The 15,009-nt window shown below is 40.5% G+C and overlaps 1 protein-coding gene across 1 annotated transcript in view; it reads left to right on the top strand.

Moving 5' to 3' along the window:
* Positions 1-13,662, top strand: part of SCN5A (sodium voltage-gated channel alpha subunit 5) — a 227,032-nt gene extending 213,370 nt beyond the window's left edge. The window contains exons 24-28 of the mRNA XM_075419829.1: positions 4,687-4,740; positions 6,205-6,346; positions 7,069-7,169; positions 7,655-7,925; positions 9,574-13,662. Of these exons, the coding sequence (XP_075275944.1) occupies positions 4,687-4,740; positions 6,205-6,346; positions 7,069-7,169; positions 7,655-7,925; positions 9,574-10,808 (1,803 nt within the window). The 3' untranslated portion in view covers positions 10,809-13,662. The remainder of the gene's footprint in view (positions 1-4,686; positions 4,741-6,204; positions 6,347-7,068; positions 7,170-7,654; positions 7,926-9,573) is intronic.
* Positions 13,663-15,009: the final 1,347 nt, after the last annotated feature.

Genomic DNA, 15,009 nt, shown 5'->3' with positions numbered 1-15,009 from the left:
ATTCAGCTGGTCGGACTACCTTCTGTTGGTATCAGTGATGGCAACAAAAACACAAGTGGTCGTGAGGTGGATCTGGGCACATTTATGCAGGGGCAGTCTAGTACTGCTCTTTTTCAGCTGAAAATGGACATGATGACCCTGCAGGTTTCTTTTGAAACTGTGATCCTGTATTGGGTAGCAGACTAGCAGGTTTTCCAGTTGCAGAAGTACACAAGAATTGCCATAAATATCCAGCCTGTGCAGGCTGCACAAACTGATTATGGCAGGAAATGAGGGAGCCCTAAAATCTTGCTCAGCTGCTATGGCAGGGGCTGGCTCCTTCTTCCAGGAGGAAGGGCAGGAGCCAGATGCCATTAGGGGATTGATCTGAGCTTTCATCCTGCGCCTGGAACTCTTATGCCCGCTGCTAATGACAGTCAGGCAATAAAGTGTAAAGACGACACCTACAGAGAAGGGGCCCAAACATCTGGATCTCCTTTGCCAGACTCCAGCCAAGGAGTGTCGATTACAGGTGCTCCTTGCCAAATATCCTCTATATGGAATTGCATTTCATGAGCAAATGACCATAGGATCTGCAGGGGATCAGTTAACAGCTCAGCTCTCTTAAAGAGACAGACACATCAATTCATCTTTGTGCACACTGAGATAGTGCATAGCAATGATGAGATCAGCATTTTGGTTACAAGCCTTTGCGATCCAAAATATGAACTTCTAAGTGGGACTCGTCTTTCGATGGTTGACACTTTCAGCTGCTGCAACACAGTCTTTAAATGACTCTGAAGTTACCTTTGAATGCCTGAATGTGTCTGAAAATCCTAATGGAAATACATAAATCTGTCTGCCTAATGTTCTGTCTTCACTTCTACAATATCCTTGGAAGAACTGAGAAGTTGCTACTATGGAAACTTCTAAGGCTTATGACTCTCCTGGGGGGATCTTTCTGACAACGTAGTTGACGACTGCCTGAAACTTTACCCAGATATCATTTGCTCTTTTCCTACCTTGTTTAGGATCTGTCATGTTGTTCTGAAGATGCCACTTTGAATTAATAAGCCTGAGAAAACATTCACCTGAAGTGGTCAGTCAAGTTTCAAGCTTCTCCAGCTCACAAATGTGCTGCCGCACAACAGATTACTAAAATAGGAGGTAGTCTCTACTCACTCTACAAGCGAGAGAGATGCCTCATTCATGGGGAGGAAGAGATCTTTATTATCATGACTTTTTAATTTGCAAGAAGGATGATTCGCTCTTTTTGGAATTTAACACCATTAACACCCTAATCTATTAGGAAAAAATTATTGCTACAACCCAGTGCTTCAGTAATGTTTTTTCTATATTCCCAGAATTGCTTTGCAGATCACAGCACCTATGTTCTATAAATCTATATTTGAGCTGAACAAAGGAATATCTTAAATTGCCAAGTAGGAGTATTGCATTTTCTTTGCAGAATCCTTCCATTCACTTTATGATCACCTCCACATACTTTTTTTGCAACGTATCTTGAAATTTCAGCGATCTATTGAAGAACACCAAGATAACAAGTGGTCTCTCACATAGCATCTGGCTTGCTTAGGAAAGTTTTCCTTAGACAGGAACAGACTTACATCTAGTATGCCCTACAACTCTTTGTCACTCTGGGCCTCTAGATAAGGACTGGGAAGACAGCAGAAGCACTCCTAGACCAGCACCACAATCAGGAGCTGCAGAGTTAAATCAACACTTCATGCTAGGTTTGAAGTCATGACTGAGCTCATAAATCAGCTACAAAATGGTCATGAGACAGCGGCGTGTGTCTAAAGTTACTGAGCTACATGATCTCTTGCACTTCTGTAAACTGTAATGCTAGATTTTACTTTCCATGTGGATGCAAAATGTGCAAAAAATCTGCGTGCTTCTGAACAAATCATAAACTGGTGCACCAAGGTGGATTTCTCTATGTATCCCAAGATCAGGAGTGAGCAGTATTCCCAGGAGGAACTACTGGTGGAAATTCAAGGGGAGCAGAGGCAGTGCCCTTGGAGCCCGCACAGCCCAGCACACTGCAGACATCTGGGGTGCTCTGCTGGGTCCAATGCTCGGTGATGCCCTCCCCAGCAAATCGCCTCAACGCAAAATAAACTTAAAACAGATGTTTGGTGTAAAATTGCTGCTATGATGAAATTGAACAAACTGAAGAATTCAACAGAAAAGCCAGCAGACAGTGGATCTGGCACAGCTGACGTAAATCTGTGTAGTTCGGCTGTACTGCTTGTGCCTCTGTTTTGGCTTTAAGAAGTTTCTCTCACCAATAGCAATGCTTAAAGAAACCTTTCAGAAATGTGAAGACTAGTATTTCTGCCATCAAAAGCAGCTATTTTTATTGCACTATTGCAGTCCTTCCATAGAGTAAAAGTCCCCCTTGCAGATTCAAAAGCTTGTTTTATTTTAAGGCACCATTTCGATAAACAATAAATGGTTTGAGGGCAGCTAGTGCCATCCCACCTATCATCCTCCCCACTAATTTACTGCATTGCAGCTCTGACCACCAGTCAAAAAACAAAATGTAATCCCATCCCAAGATGAGTTTATCAGTAGATAATCTCATCACATGACAGTTTTAGTAGAAAATGGTGTTTCTCTGGCTAGCTTCCAGACAGGATAATATCACAAACACTCCCATGAAGTTTTTGTCACTTCCTTATCCAGACTATAAGTGGTTACTAATTCTAGATAAATAATTTCTTTCCCCAGTGTTATATTTCTTTCATTCTCAGTATCTTTTACCCTCTGTAGATGAAGTGTCTAGGAAAGCTTTCCAGAAGCCCTGTGGATTTTTAGTTCTCTTACTTCTGGACAACTGGGATAAACAGGAATATCACAGTACTTCATTCTCTTAATATTTATTTTTGTCAGATCACTTCATCATCTGTTATCACTATAAACCACTGCACCTTACAGTAGAGACTCTCATGTCTGTCGAGGGCTAAAATAGCTACTCAAGAGAAAAGATTTCCTCCCAAGTGGGAGAAAAATACAGACTAAGATCATACCATTTTGTGCCACAGGGAAAGGATTTCTTGTTTCGACCTGTCTACACTTTCTGAGAGTACTTTGAGTTGAAAGCTGCAAGCAACAGTAATGACACCAGAAATCCTTTCATCAGATTAGAAAGAGAACAGGGAAAAAGGAAAATATTAGAACAGTTAAGGAGGATCAGCATGACAGGTTCAAATAATTATTTGTTTCAGTAAACCTGCTGATCATTCCTGTACACACTTTACATCTAAAGTGTTTTTTAACACACAGTACCATGGAATAGATTTTCCAAATGCTTCTGATTTGGGGGGTTTAATCTCTTTCAACCAGCAGATAAAAATGAGTGCAACCTTTCAAGCATTATTGTATATCTACTTTCATAAGAAATATGGTTGACCACATGTAGAACATTTTTCTTTGGCTCGGTAGACTTCAGAGGGAAATGGGAAGGCAGCATTGCCTCCAGGATTTAATTTAATAATAGAGAGTGTATAATGGAGCATTTCTCAAACCGCTGAATGTATCTAGCTCAACACAAATCTCTGGGTTTCTCCTGGGAACCACTGGCCAAATTCCTATGAGCATTATCTGGAATTGCGTGCCTACACATCAGAAGAAAATTCTACCTAAGTGTCAGTAGGATGCAATAAAATACTGGGCGTGGGCCTTTCATGCATGATAGTCTAAGTCTGATTAAATGCATAAATCTAAAAATGCCTCATTATCTGCTCACACTGATTTTAAATCCAGTGTAAGTCTAAATGGGTCCGAAGTCAAACAGGAAATAACCGCAGAGTACTAATATAAAGGCAATGTGCCTTAGGCCAGAGCCAGACGTAATGCCAGGTATGTTTGGCATCAGGCTGTCTCTAATGAGAGGCAGATATTGAGAACAAAGAGTCACGGTTTTGCTACAGAATAGTAACCATCACTTCTATGTGTTTCTCCTAGGAGTGTTGTCGCTGCCCTTTCTCCATTGCAGGTTCCAGTAAGAGTCACTGACTTCTGTGGTTTCCCTCCTTGTTTAAATAATTTAAAAAAAAAATTAAAACCCCTTATTAAAAAAAAAAAAATCTGAACAGTAAAGCAGATTGAGTTTCCGGGGCCAGGCTCAGAGCAGGTGTTGATTTCCTTTCCTCCTTGCAAGTCAGCTGTGATTCATGTGACTCCCTGGTCTTTAACATTGCCTTGATTTACCCTGTTACAAAAGAGGGCAGAATCCAAGCTTCAGTGGGATCCTACAACATAGGCACTGCCCATGGGTCCATCTCACGTGGTCCGACACTTGGGCAGGACAGCACTCTGAGATGGCCTGTGCAGCCGTGTCTCATGATTACTTGAAATTCTTAAGGTCAAAACTTCGAATGATTTAATCACCATGTTTTCACTTTTAACAATCTCTTTTAAAAACCTCTGTTGTATCCCTACAAGTGCAGAAAATCGGAAAGCATGAATGAGAGAATGCAGGAGACAACCATTCTGGAATGATTTTAAATACTGACATGAACATACAATCATGGCTACATATTGCTTTAAAGGAGAGGGGATTCATTAACTGTGAAGAACACACTCAGCATTGCATTTTAAAAAGTCATTACAGAGATGATATCATCATTTCGAGATATACTTATTTAATATGCTTAATTATGTATTTTGTGGGGTTTTTTTCAGGCCACATTTAAAGGTTGGATGGATATTATGTATGCAGCTGTGGATTCGCGAGAGGTAGGTCACTACAGGGAGATGAATCATTTCCTTTTCCGTTGACATTTGCAGCTTTCGTGGTTTTTAACAACAACAAAACACATGCAGGTTGCCAGTCCCTGTCTGACGCTGGTTGAGACAGTTGCAGACCTTCATGTTTTGCAGCTGCTACTGAAGTATCGTGACCCTGAGATTAAAACAAATATACCTCTCAGTTCTACACAACTGATTTATCTACTTGTACTGCAAAACTCCCAGCACAGAGAGGCACCTCCAGGGTGAGACCGAGTCTACCAAAAACCTAAATTGTCCTCTCTGTTTCTTCCACTCTCCCTGTTGACTGCCTTATTTTCCAAAGATCTAACTTCTGATAACAGAACCTCTTTAAAAGCGCTGGGTTTAACTTACATTCCCCTCTAACACACATACTCTACCCTCTCTACATCTTCACCTTGAGCAGATTTGTCCTCTCCAACCAGTAGTTCTGCTCAAGGAGGGTGGAGGAGCTGTTGGCAGGGAAAGAGGCTGGTGTGAGCCTCCAGCTCCAGCTTGAGATGTGCTGGAGCTCTGGGAGCTGGGGACTGCCTGGTTCTTACCTCCATCCCGTTCAGCTTTTTTGCCTCGCTTCCCTCTTTTAATAATATTAAAGGAACAAGATTGCACTTACTGTTAATTTTCGAGGTAGGTATCTGGTACTGGGAATTTGACAGGCTGAACTGAGGAGCAGGGATTCGAGCCCTAAGTGGAGGGATAAGGGGCGGAAAAACTTCCACCACCACAGTGACAGGGAAGTACCTTTGCATAACATAGCTCATGATGTTGATTTATCCTTGTGCTACACGTGTGTATACTCCCTGCTTCTGACTGAAACTCGTGGGTTGCACATGAGAAAATACAGCATTTAGGGAAATGCAGGCTTCTGGCATCTTGGTTAGATACGTGGAGCTGGTGGGGCAAATCTGAACATTTTTGTCAAATGTGGTACATGTGATCGGAGGCTGTCGGGCTGCTTTGCTCCGTTCTTCAGCAAGAGATCTTCTCCATTTCCACCCTTCATAAAAGAAAAAATTTACTTTTAAATACAATGTTTTTCAGTAGTATTTAATTATACTGAGATCATACTTTTGCTTTTTGCAAGTACTAGTAGCTCATATAAGATTAGGGATAAACAGAAAATTGATTCTTTTCCCCTTCTGAGTTCAGACTGAGAATATTTTGTAGGATTTATTCTGAAGCTGCGCTTTCCAGAGCAGTGTGATCGCTGTGACAGTGTTCTGAAACATAACTGAAATGACCGTGGCATTGCAGATGCCAGTAGTAAACTTCAAACAGTGACCGAGGATGCTGACTCTGCTCGTGGGAGTTACACTGTTTTTCCTGTTTCATAATCTTTATTTCAAATGGACAGTTTTCTATTAGCTACGTCAGTATTTTGATATCTACAGAGATGGTATCGTTTTCACATTTTCCCTTTTCCTTTTGCAGTGCGAGGAGCAGCCTGAATGGGAAAGTAATTTATACATGTACCTGTACTTCGTGATTTTCATCATCTTCGGGTCTTTCTTCACATTGAACCTCTTCATTGGTGTCATCATTGACAATTTTAACCAACAAAAGAAAAAGATAAGTAGTGCATATGCTACACATCACCTTGTGATTGCTGGGAAAGGGGATAGATTTATAAGCAGTGGCTGTGCCACATTAGCCTCGAGATTAGTGTTGGCAGAACAGCCACAGAAACCACCTTGCAGGACTTGTACAAAAGCACAGTTGTAGCAGCTCCTGATGTCTCCCATAGGACAAGCCTCCTGAAAATACAGATTGGGGGATTATATTCGCCATGAAGGCGGTGAGGCAACTCTGTGCAGATGGGATCTCTGGCTCAAACTCTGCCACAGGGACACTCTGCCAGTGTCCACCGGGCTCAACACCCACCATCCTTCAGAGCAGGGCAACTTCTTCTCAACCCATCGCCTCCCTGCCCCAAGGTGCAGACAGAGTCCAGGAGGAGCAGCCTGGCCTGAGAGCTGTGTTTCTCACTGCTTTGTAGGCTCTCAGCAAAGGGCTGAGGTTTGTATATTTTCCCCTCGCACTGGACTTACCTTGAGTGCAGGAAGAATCTAAGACTTCTTCCTCCTTGGTCGCTTGCCCTGCTCAGTGTCTCCTGCCCTTTGCCTCCATGCAATGAGCAGCTCTTAGAACTGCTGCTCATCAAGCCCTGCTTAGACATTTTGAAGAAAGCTATGTGAAAAGGGAAATAAGAAAAGACAATGCAGCCGTGAACTTTGGATGGGGACAGTGGAGCTGTTTTCATCAAAAGTAATAGCTTTGTTCTCACCCTATACTTAGGTGGCCAGGACATATTTATGACAGAAGAACAGAAAAAGTATTATAATGCAATGAAAAAGCTGGGATCTAAGAAACCTCAAAAGCCAATCCCAAGGCCACTGGTAAGAATCACACAATTCAGTTAAACTTTGTGTAGTAGCTGAATATTTATTTAATAGAATAAAGGCAATTCAACCTCCCAGTGTAGAAAGGGTGGTCACCTGCAGAGTAAAGCCACTTAAATATTTTGATTTTGTACAATATTTGCAAGTCCAGTGACCTGTGGTACAAAATCCCCACTGTTCTGCAATATTGACTTAAAGTCGAATTTACATATGTAATTTACATATGCCAGTGGCCACATGCCTGCACTGAATTAATTCATGGCCCCAGTCCAGGGTCTTTTTTCAACAGTTTCGAAAAACATTAGGAGTAAATGTGTTTGAATGCTCTATCTTACAATCATTCGTCATCATTTTTAAGTTTATGAAGTTCCAATCAGAAGCAGTATGTTGTCGATTTTCCTCTACTTTCTGATCAATCAGGACACAATGATGTCATCATTTTGTCATCAGATTTCCTAACCAAATCTTCTCCTTTCCTCCAGAACAAATACCAAGGTTTTATTTTTGATGTCGTCTCAAAACAAGCCTTTGATGTCTCCATCATGATTCTCATCTGCCTTAATATGATTACCATGATGGTGGAAACAGATGACCAAAGTCAAGAAAAAGTGAACATCCTCCATAAAATCAACATGCTTTTTGTTGCCATCTTCACTGGAGAGTGCATCATCAAAATGCTGGCTCTACGACACTACTACTTCACCAACGGCTGGAACATATTCGACTTCGTTGTCGTGATTCTGTCTATCGTAGGTAGGTGAACCTGGATTTTCACCCAAACTCCAAAGTTAAAAAGGCAGGCATAAAATTAATTAGACAAAGTTAAAGGTTTGGGGCAATACTATACACTTTCAACCCAGAGAAATGAATCCTAAGCATATTTTTTTTTAGTATGTAATTATAATATAACATAATACTGCCTAGCAGTAACCTGGGTGATCAGCAAAATGATGAGGTTTATCATACCACAATACTGGTTTCAATATACACTTAATGGTTCATGGTGATAAAACGTGGTGCAGAACTGGCACTATGCACTTAAACCTGATTCTACATAGCAGCCAAAGACGGAGAAGTAAAAAGGCCACATGAAAAGGGCACGTGTGGATTGCTATTTCTTTTGCTATTTACTTTTCATTTTATCAGTATGAAATAGTCCTTCAGGACAGGTTTGGGCAGCTTCAGTGAGTCTGGCTGTTCTCAGCCTTGTTGTCACGAGATCTCCACACCCTCGTATATCCAAGGAATGAAACAGAAAGACACAGTTTAATTGTTAATTTATGCCTTTTGCTGTTCTGCAGCCCCAGCCAGAGATCGTATGTTAGGTGGTACAGAAGTGCAGGTCAAATGTGAATCTGAAATCCTGCCAAAAGAGTTTTCACTGAAGTTGGAAATCAAGTAGCAACTGGAAGATGGTCAACTCATCCAGTGAGCAGAAGGAACTCAGAAATTCGGCTCTTCCAAAAAAGTTTCCATTTTGAAGGAGGGAATAGGTGAATGAAAAAGTGTCATGTTAGGAAAACAGAGCAATCTTCTCATTGACTGCTGCTCCTGTTGATCTAAACTCTTTTTGGTGGACCGGGGAACCTGCAAGACCCCAGTGCAGGAGATCTCTGGTGCTCAGAGAGCAGCCTGTGCTTTGGGGGCCTTGGACCACCTGGATTTCACCGATTTGGGTCACCTAGGGAACATCACTACCATGCAGCTGTCATCAGAGCCTTGATGCTGGATGCTCTGGATATGGCCATAGCAGCAAGTTAACCAGAGCTGTCACGTTGGTCATAGTGCTGCCCTGTGATCAACCAGGTTGTTTCTGTGTCAGAGGGCTTGGGCCATGCCAGCGAGCCCTCTCCCAGGCTGGGCTGGGAGACACGAGCTCAGCAGGGCTCAGTGCAGCCAGGGGCTGTTGGCATTGAACAGTCTGCTGCTCTGTTTCTGCAGGAAGAGTTTAGCTACAGGGATGCAAGCTCATTTCCTTGCTAGTACAATCTTAGCCCTTAGTTCCCTCCTGGCCCATCAGGAAAACTGGAAAAATTAATAAGTAAGTAACCAACCAACCAAGTGGATTTCCAGTAGAAACCTGCACTGTTCTGGTGGTGGCTTAGAAAAACAGGCCCAGCACACAAGCGTTTCAGTGCTGACTTACTAGCATTTTACAGGCAAAAATATTGTTGTATCAGAAAAATTCTGACCAATTGTACTCAGGATAAATTTCTCAGGTACGTCATGGCCAAAAGGTGCAGATATCTGCGTCCTATTGGAGTTGATCCTGGTATCGTGGGTCTTCCAATCTGGGGAACTTTTGGTTGATTTTGTTTGTAATCCTGACTGATTGCTTTAAAGGGAAGCCTGGGATTTTTTCTCATGTACTAACTTGCTGTTTGTCTCTTTTCTTTTCAAGGCACCGTACTTTCCGATATCATCCAGAAATATTTCTTCTCTCCCACACTCTTCAGAGTCATTCGCTTGGCTCGGATTGGCCGGGTCCTAAGACTCATCCGGGGAGCCAAAGGAATTCGAACTCTCCTGTTTGCCTTAATGATGTCCCTACCTGCTCTGTTCAACATTGGCCTCTTGCTTTTTCTGGTCATGTTCATTTATGCCATTTTTGGCATGGCTAACTTTGCCTATGTTAAGAAGGAGCATGGGATTGATGACATGTTCAACTTCCAAACTTTTGCTAACAGTATGCTCTGTCTCTTCCAAATCACAACATCAGCTGGCTGGGATGGTCTTCTCAACCCTATTTTAAACACTGGACCACCGTATTGCGACCCAAACCTTCCAAATGCAAATGGTTCAAAGGGAGACTGCGGAAGCCCTGCCGTAGGGATTTTATTCTTTGTTACTTATATCATTATATCATTTCTCATTGTTGTAAACATGTATATAGCCATTATTTTAGAGAACTTCAGTGTAGCCACTGAGGAAAGTACAGAGCCTCTAAGCGAGGATGATTTTGACATGTTCTATGAAATCTGGGAGAAGTTTGACCCTGAAGCCACTCAGTTTATTGAGTATTCTGCACTTTCAGACTTTGCAGATGCACTGTCAGAACCTTTGCGCATAGCAAAACCAAACAAAATCAAACTCATAGCGATGGACCTGCCCATGGTCAGTGGAGACAGGATCCATTGCTTGGATATTTTGTTTGCTTTTACAAAAAGGGTGCTAGGAGAATCTGGAGAGATGGATGCCCTTAAAATACAGATGGAGGAAAAGTTCATGGCAGCGAATCCATCTAAGATCTCTTACGAACCGATTACAACAACTCTCAGACGGAAGCAAGAAGAGGTGTCTGCCACCATCATCCAGCGGGCCTACAGGAGACATTTGTTTCGGCGCTCCATGAAGCAGGCATCTTACTTGTACCGACACAGAACTTTTGATGGCAGCATCCTCGAGGACGATGCACCCGAGAAGGAGGGTCTTATTGCATTCATGATGAATGAGAACTATGGCAGGCCAATGGACAAATCAGAAACTCTGTCCTCCACATCTTTCCCTCCGTCCTACGACAGCGTCACCAGAGGTACAAGTGATAATCTCCAACTGAAGATGACGGACTCCAGCAAAAGTGATGAGGCTATAGATTACCTTCTTTCACCAGACAAGGATAAAGAATCAATTGTTTAAATGTTTGTTCAGAATGCTTTAAAATATTGTTTACAGAATGTAATGCTGTAACTACATGATTGAAGCAGCCTTCTTATTGAAAATTAGTTGCAAAAGAAACAAGGGAGTTTCTACCCTCAACTACAGGAGTCTAATAAGTCATATAACCTTTGACCCTGCTCTTTTTGACTTGGCTCAATATCTATATTTATATATGCACAGGATGAACCTTTGCAGGGTCATAGCTGTTATATCAATGGTGTGAATAAGAATATGCTAGACTGTAAAACAGTAAACACAGTGTATATCTATCCACAGATAAAGCCTGGCTGTATACATTCATTTAAGGTCTTACTCATATTAGTGTGTTTACTTATGGCGATGTATGACCTTGCATTCTAAAAAGAAAAAAAATATCACAGCTGCTGTAGCAAAATGTAACACTTACTGTATATGTTGTGAATGGTCTTTCATAAATTTATTATATTTGATATTTTTTTACTTAAAAAAAAGTCTCTTTTTCCATGGAGATTAATGATCCTTACACTCTTCATGATGAACTTTAAGACAAGGTAATAGGAATTCGTGGGATTCCCATTGTTTCCAGAGGAAAGTTGTTGCAAAGTAAACTACCAAATTAGCAACACTTTAACGGCTTATTACACGAAGTCCTCCCTCTTGGGACTTGCAACTGCTCATCATCAGAAACACAAAAAAATCAGAGAAGGAAATGATGTCAAAATAATGAGAGAAATGGCTTGTTCTATCCTTCAGGAATCTAGACAGTAATGGATTCTGTTTGTAAAACTGTTAATAAAAGCACTAATTTTTTAGTATGTTTCAAGAATCTGCTTTGAATACTGCAATCAAACTCGCCATAGAAGTAGCGCATCACATTTGTGTGTAGTGCTCCAAAGCACCATCTATGCTGGCAAAGTTTCTGTTAAGGTTGTGGGATAGGTAACATTTTCCCCAGGAACACTGAGCTAAGCAGCCTCATTGGAAATTCTGTGCTTCGATATTACTCCAAAAATACTACTACTACTCCTACTAATAATAATAATAACAATAAAAACCATGCCAATTGGACCATGCAGAATGGCTGCAACAGTGTGATCAAGAGGGTGGGAGGGGAATTGCTTCTGGATCTGTACGTAAATTTTGATGGTTTGGATGCTTTCTATTCAGTGTCCATCTTTCATTTTCTCAGACAGTACAGTTAGATTACTGGGGAAGGACGAGAAATACAGGAACCAATAAAAAGAATCTACTAGAAAATACATATATCCTCATTCCTGTAGGCAAAATAATATTTACAGTTGATGTGTCCATCAGCTTCAGGCCAAAGAAACAACAATGGGGTGAAAGGTGGACGTGCGGCTGTAGAAAAGTGTTAGAGATTTTACGTGCTAACAGAGATTATTATTGATTATTAAACTTTCAGCCCCAATAGAATGTGAGAAAGTATTTACGAAACATAGAAACAAGTCCATCATTACAGACAAGCTCTTTCTTTGTCGCCTTCAGACTGATTGTACTTGGGTTTGGTTGGACTTCATGGAAAATCTTGAGATTTCTGTAATGAGCCATTGCACTTTAAGGAAGAGTAATTGTGCTTTTCACTTTGGAGAAGCAAAGATAGCAAGAATGTATTTAAGGTGTATTGTCATTGACATTTAGTTACATCCCAGGTTGTAAAGGAGTCAAAGTTCACATGGGTTTGGCAACAAGAATTAAGGCGACATGTTACAGTCAAGTTCATTTATGGCCATTGTTATTTGTCCTCTAAACAAGTCAGAATATGTAAAGACCACATGTCAAAGGATGATGATGTATCTGTGTAAATATGGGCTAATATATTCTCTCCATTCATTGAGAGGTGTCTCAGGCATTCATTTGAGAGTGGTCTATAATTTAATTCAGAGGATTCGCCATCAGGATTCCTGGGATCTATTCCTGATTCTTACTACACTATTTTTAGGCAAATAATTTAACCTATCTGTGCCTCAGTTTACCCATTTTAAAATGGGTATAATAATACTTGCCTACCTCACAGGGGTGTTGTAAGACTTTCTGGTTGTGAAGTGCTATAAGGGAATGAAATGTACTATATAAGTATTATTATAATCATGCCCTTTTGCCCTTTTAACCCCATGTCTATGGTGTATAACATAGGGCTTCCCCTCTGGGGATTTTGTTGCCTTTAAATCTCATATGTAATTAGATTCTAACTTAAGGGAACAACTTTTTGTTCCTTAAAGTGAAAACAATCAATATTCTTTCCTCCCTCCCCAGCCCTAACCCCCCCAAAAAAACAAAATTGATCAAGGCTTCTCAAATTAGAGAAACTTTATACAGATTCCCTGTGTATTTATGCTGTAATGTTATTCTGACTGTACATATCACCCAGACAGAGTATGCGATTTTTATATTTATATGCATATATACATAGACACATACGTATATCTATACATATATATGTATCTTGTGAGTTTATAGAGTGGCTGACACTCAGAGGACACAATGTACTGATTAAAATGTTTTCTTCTCGATGGGATTTATTGATCATTAGCAACGAGCTGCTGCCTAAAATTAAACTATTTAATTAGAAAATAGTACATTCATTACTTGCTGAACAAGCATGTATTGGCTGACAACTGGTAAAATTATTTTCCTTTCAAAGATTTCAAATAAAACAAGAGGGAAAAATAGTAAGAAAAAGAGGAATTTCATATGTGATTTTTTCACATACAATATAAATGGTTCAGAACCCAAGGAAAAAGGCAGCCTGCACTCAGCAGTGCGGTGTTGGTCATGCTGTTTTAAAAATATTTTAATTATTTGCAACTTATATTAGAAAATATTCAACTGATATTCTTATTAAGAATCAGGTTCAGTAGTGAGTGGGATGTAATGGGACGATTAGCTGGTCACTGATTATATTAGAGAAGAGCTCTTCCTCTGATCATTTCACCCTTGCGTTGAACATTCTATTGTCATTGCTGTGAGACCCTATAGTACTGATGCAATCACAAATGGTTCCGTCTTCTACCCAAAACCTGTAAAAAAATCCTCATAATGCAAAAAAATCCTAAAGAGGGTCTTAACTATAGATGTTTACAGGGCAACTTTCTAAAACTGAAGTGTAAATTACTTTCAAAACCTTTGTAAATGGAAGGTTGGTTTTCTATTGGGTTTTCTATTGTTTTGTGGCACATTTTCTTAGAGCTGAAGAGGGAATAGTATCTTTGTATGGTACGCAGGACCTCCCCTCAGAAACTTCAAATAACCTCACTTGCAGATCTTTATTAATGGAGACGCCGATCCAAGTCTAGCAACGATACAACCTCCCAGTGCAGTGATTTAGTTGAAGACACTAACTCCATAGTTGGCCCACACTGTCTATAAGCATGGTGAGTGCTACCATTTTTTCTGTTGATTTGTTCACTAAAGGCTACCACATGAATCACTTAGAGCTATGAAAAGAGTAAGGAAAATATCAGCCAATCTCATAGGACATATTAAGCTGTTTGTACCTGGAAAAATTCAAGTTTATTATGTTTCTTTATTAAATAAATAAGGATAACAAATATTTCCTGTGCTTTTTTTGGGGTGTTATTTTTCTGTTATTATTTCTCTGACTCTTTTTCAGCACATTGTTTGGGAAATGCATGATGACTTTTGTTAGAAGGCTTGTCAATGAAAACCTCTCCAGTTCATCTGGCATTGTAAGGCTAACTACAGGCCATTAAAGGCTTGAGCCAAAGCTTGTTGAGATCAATGGAGCATTTCTGGGTACTTCAGATGAATTTGGAGCAGACCTGAAAGCTTCCTTTCAGAGAGAGTACTTTATAGGATAAGCCCAGCATTCATATTTCAACTCATCCTGCCCGGTGGAATTAGCTGGAGAAGGAAGTGTTTTCACTGGAAACAAGGGATCCCACCTGGAGATAAAAAATTATATATATAAATGAGATTTTCTTAATGGTAATATGGATGTCTTTTCAGAGCAATTATATTGATCGGCATTTTGGTTATTAGTATATTAGTTATATGTTAAAATTCATACTGAAGAAAGAGTATCATCCTTCCCAATGTGTGCGTGTCTCAGTCTTGGAGGAGCTTCAGAAGGGACACAGATGACCCTTAACTGTTACCAGCATTAACTGAATCAGCCCTATCTTCACCCAGGCCAGCACCAATTTGGTTATCCTGTTTCAGT

This window comes from Opisthocomus hoazin, chromosome 4 (genome assembly GCF_030867145.1).
Source record: "Opisthocomus hoazin isolate bOpiHoa1 chromosome 4, bOpiHoa1.hap1, whole genome shotgun sequence".
Taxonomy (NCBI): domain Eukaryota; kingdom Metazoa; phylum Chordata; class Aves; order Opisthocomiformes; family Opisthocomidae; genus Opisthocomus; species Opisthocomus hoazin.
The sequence above is the reverse complement of the archived record's forward strand: the minus strand, read 5'-3'. Positions and strand labels throughout refer to the sequence as shown.